The sequence below is a fragment of the Capsicum annuum genome, chromosome 2, assembly GCF_002878395.1.
Source record: "Capsicum annuum cultivar UCD-10X-F1 chromosome 2, UCD10Xv1.1, whole genome shotgun sequence".
NCBI lineage: Eukaryota > Viridiplantae > Streptophyta > Magnoliopsida > Solanales > Solanaceae > Capsicum > Capsicum annuum.
This window is the reverse complement of record NC_061112.1, coordinates 82,331,255-82,345,481: the sequence shown is the minus strand read 5'-3', so window position 1 is coordinate 82,345,481 and position 14,227 is coordinate 82,331,255. Positions and strand designations below refer to the sequence as shown.

The following is a 14,227-nucleotide window of genomic DNA, read 5'->3' as shown; positions in this document are numbered from 1 at the left end:
CCCAACCCGGACCGGAACTAGCCCACAACCCAGTTAAACTAAACGGGCCGATTCTGATTTGGCCCGGCCCGGCTCACTTGACACCTTTACTTTAGAGGCATTTACAAATAGTGTTAAAATGTAACTATCACTAATATATAACTGGCTCCAAAAACATAATTTAGTGACAATTATGCTATTTTTGTTAACTAACTTCCACTAATTTTTTTTTTTGTTGCAGTATATAAGAGAGAAAAAATTAATTGTCCTACGATTTACATATTTTCAGTGTATTGACGTAATGCCCCACTTTGTCATCCTGATTTCCTCAAGAATTAATGTTCAAAGGTATGACCCGTAATTCATTTTTTAATGGCAATTGGATTCAATAAACTTGTAACATTTTTTGGCCATTTTGTGATTGGTATGTACTTTTGAAAATATAACCTTTGTCAACAGCCCAAACGCCATCTATAATGTGTTAGCAGCCATTGTGATTATGTCACGACTAAAAGTGTACCACAAATCTTTTGTGTATAAATAAAAGCATCCACCTAAACTGGTCACTCCAAGCAATTAATTAAGTTGTTACTTATTCTTTATATCTTCTGTGTCAAATATCAGAGACATTTTCTGAATTTTCCCTTTGATATAGAATTAATTGACAAGTATGGGTAGAATTTTTGTGGCTGCACTAAATTTATTAGTGATCCTTCAAGTTTTACAACCTCCTATTGCTTTTGCTGCTACAGCAGGAAAGGTAGTAACAATTTTGAGCATAGATGGAGGTGGCATCAGAGGAATTATTCCTGCCACCCTTCTTGCTTTCCTTGAATCCAAGCTTCAGGTACTTTTCTCGTATTCAACCACTTCATCCACATGCCACAATACTATTTCTTGACGGAGTCAGAATGTAAATACAACTGTGAATTTTGAATTAAGAGAATTTCACACATTTATATGAGGTTCAACCATATTACATACTCTATTATTGCATTGGGCACGCCTTTGTTACTATTTTGACTTTTTAATGTATTCTAACTTCTGAACTTTGTGATGGTTATTCTAGGAAATTGATGGACCAAATGTCAGAATTGCGGACTATTTTGATGTGGTAGCTGGAACGAGCACAGGTGGATTAATCGCCACCATGCTAACAGCTCCAGACAAAGATAATCGCCCTTTATATGCAGCAAAAAATATTACCAATTTCTACATGGATCATGGTCCTAAAATCTTTCCTGAGAGCAGGTTAGAACAGTTGACAATGAATTGTGTGTTTTCTAACAATTTATTTTTTTGTTTGCTTAACATAGTATTGATGGTAAATTATGTTTATATGTAATTGCAGTCGCAGCAGCTTCCTGAAGAGGCTCACAAATATATTTGGGGGGCCTAAGTATGACGGGAAATATCTGAAAACATTGGTTAAGTCAATATTAGGCAATCATACTGTGAAGCAAACATTGACACAGATAGTCATCCCGTCTTTTGATATCAAGCGCCTTCAACCCATTGTCTTCACAACTACTGATGTAAGTCCTCTTCACCTAAATAAATTCACTATACTTAGGCTTATAATCTAATATGAATAAGGCTTAACTATTTAGCAGATTATTACTTTATTTTCTAGGTTACTATATCAACAAATGCATTGTTATAGGTCAACTTAACATGATAGCTCGTAGAAAAGTACTTATATACTGTCATTATGCGACACTTGAACTCGTTCGTATTTACATACGTCATGCAGGCCAAAGCACATGTTTCTAAGGATGCTTTACTATCGGACATTTGCCTAAGTACCTCTGCAGCACCCACCTATTTCCCTGTACATTATTTTGAGACCAAGGATGCTCAAGGCAAAACACGTTCATTTGATCTTATTGATGGAGGGGTAGCTGCAAATAATCCAGTGAGTAGCTAGCCGTTAGAAATTAATATAATAAAAGCAGAGTACTTATAAGTTTGTCCAAATTTTGGCAATTAATCGACAATTGACCGAATTGTTTCAATATGTATTTGCAGACTCTCATGGCAATTACTCACATTTCGAAAGCAATTGTGTTGGGGAAATTGCAATACGAGGGCGTGAGACCCATGGACTGCGAGAAAATGTTGGTTCTGTCACTGGGCACAGGTATACCGAAGGACGAAAAGAAGTATAGCGCTGCGGCGGCTTCAACATGGGGTGTACTTGGTTGGCTGTACAACAATGGTGCAAGTCCATTGCTAGACGTTTATAGTGATGCAAGTTCTGATATTGTGGATGTGAACCTTTCAACCATGTTTCAGTCCCTTCGGAACGAAAAGAACTATCTTAGAATTCAGGTATGTACCAAATTGGACCATTTAACTTGAAGTATCTATTCAACTTCAAACTGATTAAAGGGTATTAGGACCCTCACAAAGTTTGAGTATCTCTATAACAAAAAAAAACATAAATTGGGATGGTTTCTATGTATTTTCTCTTTATATGAGGTTGTCCATATCTACTTGTGCAGTTAATTTCATTAAAGTTTATCCCTTATAACAGTAGGAATTATAAAATCGTATTTTAGCATGATAAAATAATTGAGTTTTACTTGCTACATAGTCTCTAAGCTAAATTACACACCGTAATAATAGTAAGGTATGAATTATCTTTTGTCTCACATTAAATCAGCTACACTTTATCTACTATATATAACAGTATTGTTACAACACCTTTACTCGCTAAGACTACAAAAAACATATCCATCACGGTGATTTATTATTGTACTAGGGATAAAGTTTAGTGACATTATCATAAGCGCGGGTAAAGTTCGGTTACTTTAAGGTAGCGCAAAATAGTTTCGTGACTTCAATTATTAGTATAATCAGTAAGATCCAGTAATTTACTTTTCATGTGACAAAAATAATTTTATAGTATGTACAGTCACATAAAGTGAATTCATTAACCATACAGGAAATAAATTCAGAAATAAATTACGAGTAATTAGTTATAACCTGTTGAAAGTACATTGTCAATATATATAACTTAAATTTCCGGACATATACACTTCACGTTGCACTTCCTTAATTTTTTTTAATTTGTGCAGGATGATAGTCTGACTGGGGAGGCTGCATCTATGGATGTTGCAACCACAAAGAACATGGAGAAACTTGTGCAAATTGGTAATGATCGATTGAAGAAGCCAGTGTCAAGGGTTAACTTAGATACTGGCCGCTATGAAGAAGTTTCTGGGGAGGGCACCAATGAAGAAGCCCTTATTCGGTTTGCTAAGTTGCTTTCAGAGGAAAGAAAACTCAGGGAAACAGCTGAGGAGTTCTCTACCACTAGAAAAATACTCTAAATGCTTTGTCAATTAACACCAATTAATTGATAAGAGAGAAGTCTTACAATTAGTATTTTCCTTTTGCTTTGAATTTTCGTAGGGTGAATTTTATGTTGAAGCCTTGAAGGCAATCTTTTTCAATGTAAAATCAGAACGATTATACAAGAAGAAAGATGTGCTTTCGTATCATGTCGTACATTGCTTTTCAAAAGGCAAATAAATGGCGATTGGCGATATATGACTTTGACAATTAAAGTATATCTTTTAGTTCCCGTTCATTAATTGAACGGTTTAATTATAGAGTATGATCATTTCGTATGCAGGATGAAATAAATAAAGGTATTTTATGATTTAAGATATTTTATGAGATTATTTTATTTCATATTTTATATGGGATTTTTATTTCATATTTTATATAGGACGGTAATTTCATAATTTTAATACAAATAATAGAATAAAAAGATTTTGAGATTAACTAAGACCTCAAATCAAATATGGTTAAAAAAGCTGTTCAAAATTTTATTCTAAAGCTATTATTCTTATTCCACGTATCAAACAATGCATAATTAGTATAATTACTTCTCATGTTATTATCATTGAGAAAATATCTATAAATAAGCCCTACATAAATGTGACATTTGAAATCACTAAACAAAACACATGAATTGCTGTATAGATATACCTACTTATATAAAACTATATAAAATAATGTATGTATCACTTAAAACTCTTTAGCTCAAGTCATCAGCGCCCCTTAAAATTGTCTCCAAAATTCACTTAAACACCTTAACCCAAGTTTGCACCTATTAGACACTTTATCATAAAAGAAATGTACCTATTAAGCACCTCATGCAAATGTGGCAGAGCAAGTGAAATACACTTACTGTTGAGTGTGTGAATATCAGTACTATAACAATTTTTCCCAGAGTAAGCTTGTCATGACTCGAACTAGGGCCCTAGCCGGGAAGGGCATCCCAAACCAACCAAGGCCTAAGATGACTCCTTGGCTTTACCTCAAGAGCATGATAATAATCAATAACAGTGAAAGCTAATCAATAGAATAAGAGAAATGCAATAACCAAAAGGGTAAGTTTGTGAGTCAAAAATCAAATCCACAAAAATGATATTCCAACACTGTCCGCAAAGCTTTTAACTAAGAATACCAACCTAGTCGGGGCATGACCCTGTCTATGCCAAAAGAAAACCATAAGTACTAAAATAGTAAAAGAAAACAAAAGAGAACCAGGCATTCCGAAGGATGGAGGGCTCACCACTTCAACAACTGCTCAATAGGAATATTGAACCACCTAATGCTACACAGGGTCACAAGAAAAGCGAGTACTGGCATGCAACCCAAAAAAAGGGATAGAATATATATTTACTAGAAATCGATCATAAAATATATGCTCAACAACCATCAAGATAATAAAATGTTGGTGTAGGAGACAAGGAACATGAAACATGACCACTTAGAATTTAATCCTGAACTATGTAGCTCATACTGACCTTTAGGAACCCACAAACCATATGGGTTTGGCTTCTCTGCCGGAAGGGCCCAATCGATGTTAGCTGCATGGACCGAGGAATTAGGCTAAAGTCACCAAGATAATAGCCTCCCAAAAAATATACTGTGTATTGCATAAAACAAGCAAAATAGCGGTCATAAATCCCCAACATCGACAACGTGGTTTCTCGTGTTGGTCCCCCGGACTACACTTTCTCGGTGAAGCCACACAATTCCCTTTAAGCCCAATTAAAACATTTTCACATAACATTAACCAATGAGTTTTCCATTAAGTTGTTTCCAAATTGTTATTGTCATACCAAGACTTGCAAGTCATCCATTTAATGCCATATCGTTTCCATTTAACCACTTAAACTCCAAATTTCAATTTAAAGTCCATAGCCGTTTCCCCCGAGGGCGTCTCAAAATCCATTTAAACCGTTTTCCATTTTATATTAGACAATATGTAACAGACGCTATAAATATTATGAAATTCTTATTTGAAGGGCAACTTTGAAAGGGGTTGAAGCTCATATGTTCATCACACAAAAACCAATAAACTTTGAGAAACCAAATTAACTAATTTTACCATGTTATGTAACTCATTTAAGTTCAAGGATCATCTTTCGCACATCAAAAATCCCATTAAAATAAGAGAAAATCAACTCCAATCTTTAACCACAAAATCACCTCAAACCAGTTTCAAACCATAATTAAGGAATATGTAAAATCAAGTAAATTGATGCAGTATAACAATAATTAAAATGGGGAGTATCCAATATGCCTTTTTGTGGAGCGAATTCGAGAGAAACTTAAGTTTATAGCCCTTAGAGTTGAATTCTTGAGAAAGCCCTTAGTTTGCTTCTCGGGAGAGTTGAAAGAGGGAATGACAATGATAAAAGTTGATAGCTGATGGTTAATTAGGGTTGGAATATTTAAAGTCATTTAAAAAGGTAAAGGACCAAAAAGCCCCCACCTTAGACTAAAAAAAAAATGAAAGAATACGTTTTGCGCCCTTGGTCATGCCACGCCGCTGTCGCAGCAACCTAAGGGTGTGCCCAGGGCGTATCACACCGCTATCATGCACCCTCTTTGTTTTGGGATCCCGAAAACCTGAACACTTTTCAAAAATTTTAAAACTCTCCTTAATAATCTCGTTAACATCCTTTGTCATGATTCAAGTAAAAAATCATCGTTAAACACGAGGAAGGGTCCAAAATAAAATTATCAAAATTTTTTGGGGTCTTACATTATCCCCCCTTTAGGATTATTCATCTTCAAATGAGAGATTAGGGTACCCTTAGCATGATATAAGGAAAAATACAGAGGGACTCGAAATGCAACAAGGTAAGAAGTAAGGTTCGTACCTTAATCATTTTCATCCAATTTTGGAAAATTACGGGTATTTAGCTTTTATATCCTCCTCCGATTTCCATGTAGCCTCTTCTACATTTTGGTTCCTCCAATGTACCTTCACCAAAGATTTTCCTTAGTTCTCAATTTCCAAACTTATCTATCCAAGATTTTGATCAAAATCTTTTGTAGGACAATGAATTTTTAACACAAATATCCTCAATAGGCACCGCTAAAGAAGGATCACCCATATATTTTTGATCATATGCACATAAAAAATAGGATAAACCGAGGCTAAGTTTGTCGATAATTCCTGTTCGTAAGCCATATTCCTGATCCCTCTCATAATCTGATACAAACCAAAGTAACGGGGACCGAGCTTTCCTTTTTCCCCTAAATTTCATGACTTCTTTCATAGGAGAAACATTCAAGAACACCCAACCATCAACATTAAACTCCAACCCCCTTTGTCTCACATCCGTATAGGACTTTTGACGGCTCTGAGCAGTCTTAAGTCTTTCCCAAATCATTTTCACCTTCTCTATCGCTTGGTGTAGTAATTCAGGCCCGAATAACCTCATCTCATCCACTTCAAACCATCCAATTAGAGACCTACACCTTCTACCATAAAGTGTCTCAAAAGGAGACACTTGAATGTTAGAATGATAGTTATTATATACGTGAATTCAATAAGTGGTAGATGATTAACACGACTTCCTTTAAATTTTATTACACAGGCTCTTAGAATATCTTCTAAAGTCTAAATAGTATGCTTCTCTTGTCCATCCATTTGAGGGTGTAATACGGTACTAAAGGTTCACCTGAGTACCCAACCCTTTTTGAAAGAGAAGAAAACTGCATACCTCGATTAGAAATAATAGATGACGGGGCTCCATACAATCAAACTATCTCCTGAATGAAAAACTTAGCATAATGCTCATTGAGAAATTAGTTCTTATAAGAAAGAAATGAATAGATTTGGTCATTTTATCCACAATAACCCCAATGGTCTTGTAATAATTTCGAGACCACTGAAGACCAGTGAAAAAATCTATGTTAATCATTTCTCACTTCTACATAGGTCGATCTATCTCTTGAGAAGTGCCACCAAGCCTTAAGCACTTAAGCTTGACTTGTTGGCAAACCATACACTTGACTACAAAATTTTTCACATCTCTCTTCATATTATTCCACCAATAAATTTCCTTCAAGTCATGATACATATTTGTCGAATTGGGGTGAACCATATACTCATAGGCTTCATTCAAAATCTTTTCTCGTAGCCCATCTACATTAAGAACACATAATCTTCCTTCATATCTCAGGATGCCATCTCCCCCAATCTCGAAGGCCATAACTTTCTACTGACCTACATCACCCTTGATATGCATAAGTATGGGATCCAGAACCTATTTTTGCTTAACTTCAGCCCCAAGGAATGACTTTGCTACTTCCTGTACAATTACTCCCCAATCTTTGGAGTCCATAAGGTGAACTCCTACGTTTGTAAGTCGGTGAATGTACTTTACTAATCCACTCTTCTCTTTATCATGGACAACCTGCTAAGAGTATTATCAATAACATTGGCTTTATTTGTATCATAGTGCAGACTTATGTCATAGTTCTTAAGCAATATGAGCTACTGCCTCTGCCTAAGGTTTAATTCCTTCTACATAAACACATACTGCAAAATCTTATAGTCTGAATAAATATCCACATGCACCCTATACAAATAGTAATGCCAAAATTTTAAAACGAAAACCATAACCACTAACTCTAGATCATGAGTCGAGTAATTTCTCTTATGAACCTTAAGCTGCGTGGAAGCTTAAGCTACAAACTTACCATGCTGTATCAAGACATAACCTAGTCCTACTTGGCACACATCATAATACATAACAAATCCCTCAGTACCCATGGGTAGTGTAACGCCCCAAAATCTGATTTCTGGGATGCCACATGGTGCTCCGAACGACAAGTAGTCTTGAGCTAACCCTGGCTGCTTTCCTATTAAATCTAAATCTCAACATAAGGGAAATATGAATATGGAAACATAATAAATGTGGAAATCTTATCTAAAATATACTAATCTCACAAGTCTTGGTAAACAATACTGAAAAATCTGAATACTGAATCAAAAGTCTAAAAATAAATTTAGTAGTCCGACAAGCCTCTACTGACTGAGCCTAGAGAGTCACTGGGATAGGCCTCAGCTGACTCAAACTGTCTGAAATGAATAATGAAACATCTACTAATAAATCAAAAATCCAAATAGCTAAGTCCCCAAACTATGAGGACTCACCAACTGTAGGGATGTAGATGAGATGCTAAAAAATCACTCATGCTGTTGAGACTGAGCACTTGAACCTACATTATGAGACATTGTAGCACATAGACGTATATGTGGATCAGTACTTTGATGATGTGCTGAGTATATAAGGGTAAATGCAATAAGTAAGCAATATAATCACAATTTATAAAATCATCCATGCTAAATGTAAATGACTCACATCGGCTTGAGTAATCTGGAATCTAAAGATCATAAATCATGAATAGTAAAACACATAATATAAATCTTGTGAGTCATAACACTTGTTCTAAAATTTGTATTTCTGTTCTATTCTCAAATCATATAGGCTAAGTGAAAAAGGGATCACCATTTTATGTCTGAAAACTAAAAGCTGTAATTCTGTAATCTAAAATCTTAAGTAAAATAATATCTCAGTAAGTTTGTGAGCCTTTACATTTAGTTTTTCTAAAAGCTTTTCTATTAATCTTTTCTGTTAGCTAGCAGGGAGGTTCTCTTAACCGACATAAACCATGTGAGCATTCATGGAGTCCAATGTTCTTGTCCCCCGAAGGAGGAATCCTCACGTTGGTGAGAGGAGTTATACTCTTTTCAGGGGGTATAACCTATCTAAGTGATCACATATCTATCATCCACGTAGAAGCGGAATAATCTAAATCCTACGTTGGCACATAGTTCTGGGGTATGAAACCATAGTAACTTACCCATCTTGGTGCTAAATACTACTCCCATTAAATCTGCATGCTCATTCTAAAAAAAATCCACTTTAAAATAGTCGAATGCACTATAAGAAATCAGGTTTTTAGTGGAGACAATTAGTGGTGAGTCAATTAGTTGCAGCAGAAATATATTATTTAATGGCAACATTTATTATCGCTACAATACATCAACTTTTAGCGGCAGATAATTTTTTTTTGCCTCTAATAGTTGTCACCATAATAAAAATTTCAGTTCCTGCTTATAATAATTTTTTGCTACATTTTTATAGCGACGACTAAAAAAATATCGCCTCTGATTAATTATGTGGTGACAATATCTCTACTAAAAAAAATTTATTTTATTTTTAAAAATTTTAATAATAGGAAACTTCTAGTATGTATATAACTAAGGACTTTTCATTTCAGAAAAATAAAAAAAAAGAAATTTATTTCTCTTTCATCGTCTCTCTCTCTACTGAAGCTCAACCTTCATCGTATTAGCTCAGAAAACCCTTCTTCGTCTATCTACTGAACCATTTCATCCTTTTTCTCAAGAAAGATCTCAAACCCATTGAAGAAACAAAATTTTCTAAAGAGGTTAGCTGAATTTGTTAAAGAGGTTAATAAAATTTTCAAACCTTTATCGTTTTTCTCAAACCCATTGAAGAAACAAAACCTTCATCATCTCTCTACTAAAATTTATTAGGTTTCTTAAGAGCCAAAGGTACAATTTATGTTTCTCACTAATTTATTTTTGTATTTTATTAATTTTCAATTTTAAAAATTGTCAGTGAGTTATTGTTGTCTTTATTTGGGTAAGCTGAAAGTTCATTTTTGAATTTGTAGGCCTTTTGATATTATTATTGTGATTGCATGTCTGTAGATTGGGCATGTTGAATCAATAATTATTGTAGAGAAAAGTTTTTTTTTTAATGTTTAATGGGTGACTAGGCTTGCAGTATAGGGATGATGAGAAAAAAACTAGTGTGACAATTAGTGTAGTGAATGAGGATACCAGTGTTGTAGTTGGAGTTATACTAAAAGCCATAGAAGTTCTTGTCTCAGGGATCATGCCCCCAATATGGTATTTGTGTTATCTTTTCCCACCCAATTTCGTAGTCTTTGTGATAGACGAGTAATCTTGACTATTGTACGAAGGAGTCGAGATACAATTGCTCCAGTTCTCACAGCTTATCTTACAACATCGATAAGATTTGCAGCCATGATAATGTCTTTATTCTCTCATTTTACTCGAGTTTCAAATTCTTTCCTTTTTCGTCCATAGTGTAATGATTGCGCGTCTGACTCCAAATCAGAAGGTTATGTTGTGTATTTGATTGACCAGTTATAGTGTCTTTATATGGTTGAAATTACTTTTTATAGATAAAATCAGTATTTAGTTATGAGGATAACAAGTGACGGGATGTTCACAAATCACCTAAAAATGGGATGGATGATAAATGCTTCTTTCCAGGGCAATCTATATTACCTTGTGTAGAAATCTTACCCGTGTCTTAGGGGGTGATCTGGTATAGAATTCATTTGCAAACCATGTCTGCTGCCATGGCATGTTGGTTTCTTTCTCTTTCATATTCATAAAAAAGCAAAATCTGAGCCTTGAATTTTCCAAGAGTGATAAACATGCCTCCTTATTCTCTAAGGATGATTGATCTGCATTAATAACTTCATGAATTTCAGACATATGACTAAAAAAATATTGTGGAGAAGAAGGCAGATGTTCAATTAGAAAATTAATTAACAGAAGAAAACATAGGTACTGTTGGGAGTTGACTTCACAGGTTGTGTTCTTGAAAGTGAATCTTGCAGACCAAACAGTATTTTAATAATATTCTTTAAGAGTTAATTACCATGTTAAGAGGCCTGGAGATGTGTTAACCTTTATACACTATTTCTCAGAGGCTGTGTTAGCAAAGCAACAACAGAACGATATAATAATGAAATGGAAAGAAAATGATAGGGTTGTGATGATTGATTATTATTAATAATCTGGAACCTGGCATTGTTGTTTTAGGCCTGTATCTTGGCGGGGTAACCTGTATTATTGGATTTGCAGTCATGGCAGTGTCAGAGAACTTATTGCCTGGGTTAATCACTTATCTGAGCCTCAAGTCTTTTTGCTATGACCGAATACATTGACGGCCCCTCAAACTTGCTGATAATTTTTTAGAAGGTCTATAGATCATGACTCTAGGTTTGGTGGAGGTTGAGGCTGTTATCTTTGGTTCAAAGGTTGGGGGCACGATCCCTGAGACTTGAACTTCTATGGCTTCCAATGCAAATCTAACTACATCACTGATATCCTCATTCCCTACACTAATTGTCACGCCAGTACTTTTTTTTGTCATCCCTTTACTGCTAGCCTAATCACTACACTAATTTACTTGTACTCTTCAAAATGTTAATGAGTACATGTTTGATTTTTTTCCCCTGCACCTTCATATGGGAAACTATAATAATTTAAAATCACATTGTATACTTTATTTTTTAGTTTGTCTAGAACATTACATTTGTGATTAGTTTCTGTTTGTTTGACTATTACTGTATCGTATTCTCTGTTGAAATCATCTTGCATGGTCTGTGAACTTCAATAAATTGTGATATGTGTTCGGTTGACTAGTTATGGTGTCTTTGTATGGTTGAAAGTACTTTTTCTGGATAAAATCTGTATTTAGTTATCAATGAGGATAACGAGTGACATGATCTTCAAAAATCACCTGAAAATAGGTTGTGATGATAAATGCTGCTTTCTGGGAAATCTATATCAGTGTGTGGAGAAATCTTACTCGTGTTTTGGGGGGCGAACTGGGATAGCATTCATTTCCAAATGTTGTCTGCTGCTACGACATGTAGGTTTCTTTCTCTTTTATGTTCATAAAAAAGCAAAATCTGAGCCTTGAATTTTTGTAAGGATGATAAATATGCCTCCTCATTCTCTAAGGATGATAGATCTGCATTAATAGCTTTATGAATTTCATACATATGACTAAAAATATATTAAGGAGAAGAAGGTCGGTGTTTAATTAGATAATTAATTAACAGAAAAAACATAGGTATTGTTGAGAGTCGACTTCACAGGTTGTGTGCTTGGAAGTATATCTTGCAGACCAAATCTTGTAGACCAAACAATATTTTAATAATATTCTTTAAGAGTTAATTATCATGTTGAGAGGCCTGGAAATGTGCTGGACATTATAATTTATTTCCCAGAGGAGAGGCTGCATTGGCAAAGCAACAACAGAGCCATATAACAATGGAATGGAAAGAAAATGATAAGGCTGTGATGATTGATTGTTATTGAGAATATGGAACCTGGAATTGTTGTTTTAGTCCTGTATCTTAGCGGGGCAACCCATATTATCGGGTTTGCAGCCACGACACTGTCAAAGAACTCATTGTCTGAGTTAATCACTTATCTGAGCCTTAAGTCTTTTTGTTATGATCGAATACATTGGCTGCCCCTCAAACTTGCTGATCATTTTTTAGAGTGTCTATATATCATGACTCTAGCTTTGGTGGAGGTTGAGGCAGTTGCGTTTGGTTCAAGGGTTGGGGGCACAATCTCTTAGACTACAACTTCTATGGCTTCCGGTGCAACTCTAGCTACATTACTGATATCCTCATTCACTACACTAATTGTCACACCACTATTTTTTCTCATTATCCGTGTACTACTAGCCTAATCACTACACTAACTTTCTTGTACTCTTCAAAATATTAATGAGTGCATATTTAATTCTTTTTTCCCCTGCACCTGCGCATAAGAAACTATAATAATTTAAAATCACATTGTATACTTCATTTTTTAGTTTGTCCAAAACATTACATTGTGATTAGTTTCTGTTTGTTAATACTGTATCATATTCTCTGTGGAAATCATCTTGCATGGTCTGTGAGTTTCACTAAATTGTGATGTGTGTTTGGTTGACTAGTTTCGAGGTCTTTGTATGGTTGAAAGTACTTTTTCTGGATAAAATATATATTTAGGTATCAATGAGGATAACGAGTGACATGATCTTCACAAATCACCTGGAAATAGGCTGTGATGATGAATGCTTCTTTCTGGGAAATCTATATCACTGTGTGGAGAAATCTTACTCGTGTCTTGGGAGGCGACCTGGTATAGCATTCATTTGCAAACCTTGTCTGCAACCATGACATGTTGGTTTCTTTCTCTTTTAAGTTTATAAAAAAAGATAAATCTGAGCCTTGAATTTTCCAAGTATGATAAACATGCCTCCTCATTCTCTAAGGATAATAGACCCGCATTATTAGTTTCACGAATTCCAGACACATGACTAAAAAATATGGAGGATAAGGAGGCCATTGTTCAATTTGAAAATTAATTAACAAAATAAAAACACAGGTACTGTTGGGAGTTCACTTCATAGGTTGTGTGCTTGGAAGTAAATCGTGCTAACCAAATAGAAGTTTAATAATATTCTTTGAGAGTTAATTATCATATTGACAGTCCTGGCGATGTGCTGGCTATTATACTTTATTTCTCAGTTTCTATGGATTTGGATTTTTTTGTGATACTTACAATACACTTCGATCTTGTATTTATTTTGATTGTTGTTATACTTGTATCTTTAATTAATAAACTATACTTTTTAACCATTGAAAAGATAGGAATGGATAAAATTTGGTTGGATATCATAAATAGAGCTGACCAAAGATATAGAAATGGAGTAGATAACTTTCTTAATTGCGCGTTAAATCAATCTGGGGTAAGCACTATTATTCGATGTCCTTGTAAGGAGTGTAGGAACACTGTGTATAAGCTGAGAATTGATGTAAGACTACACTTGTTGAATAAGGGCTTCTGGGATTCTTATAGAATGTGGGATTATCATGGGGATGTATTGGTTAGCGGTGAAAATTCTAATCCTGTTGGTAGTGATGAAGTAGAAGATGATGAAATTTAACAGGATGATGTTATTGGAATGATTCATGATGCTTGTGGACATACAAATTTGAAGGATAATACTAATTCTCGGGAGGGCAATGAAGATCCAAATGTGCATGCAACAAAGTTTAACAGCTTGTT

At 34.8% G+C, this 14,227-nt stretch overlaps 1 protein-coding gene across 1 annotated transcript; it reads left to right on the top strand.

Annotated features, from left to right (window-relative positions):
- Positions 1 to 307: 307 nt before the first annotated feature.
- Positions 308 to 3,591, top strand: LOC107860983 (patatin-like protein 2). The gene is made up of 6 exons (XM_016706402.2): positions 308 to 826; positions 1,049 to 1,230; positions 1,331 to 1,514; positions 1,733 to 1,894; positions 2,008 to 2,310; positions 3,060 to 3,591. The coding sequence occupies exons 1-6, from the start codon at positions 650 to 652 to the stop codon at positions 3,312 to 3,314; spliced, it is 1,263 nt and encodes a 420-aa protein (XP_016561888.2). The 5' UTR covers positions 308 to 649; the 3' UTR covers positions 3,315 to 3,591.
- The last annotated feature ends 10,636 nt before the right edge of the window (positions 3,592 to 14,227 follow it).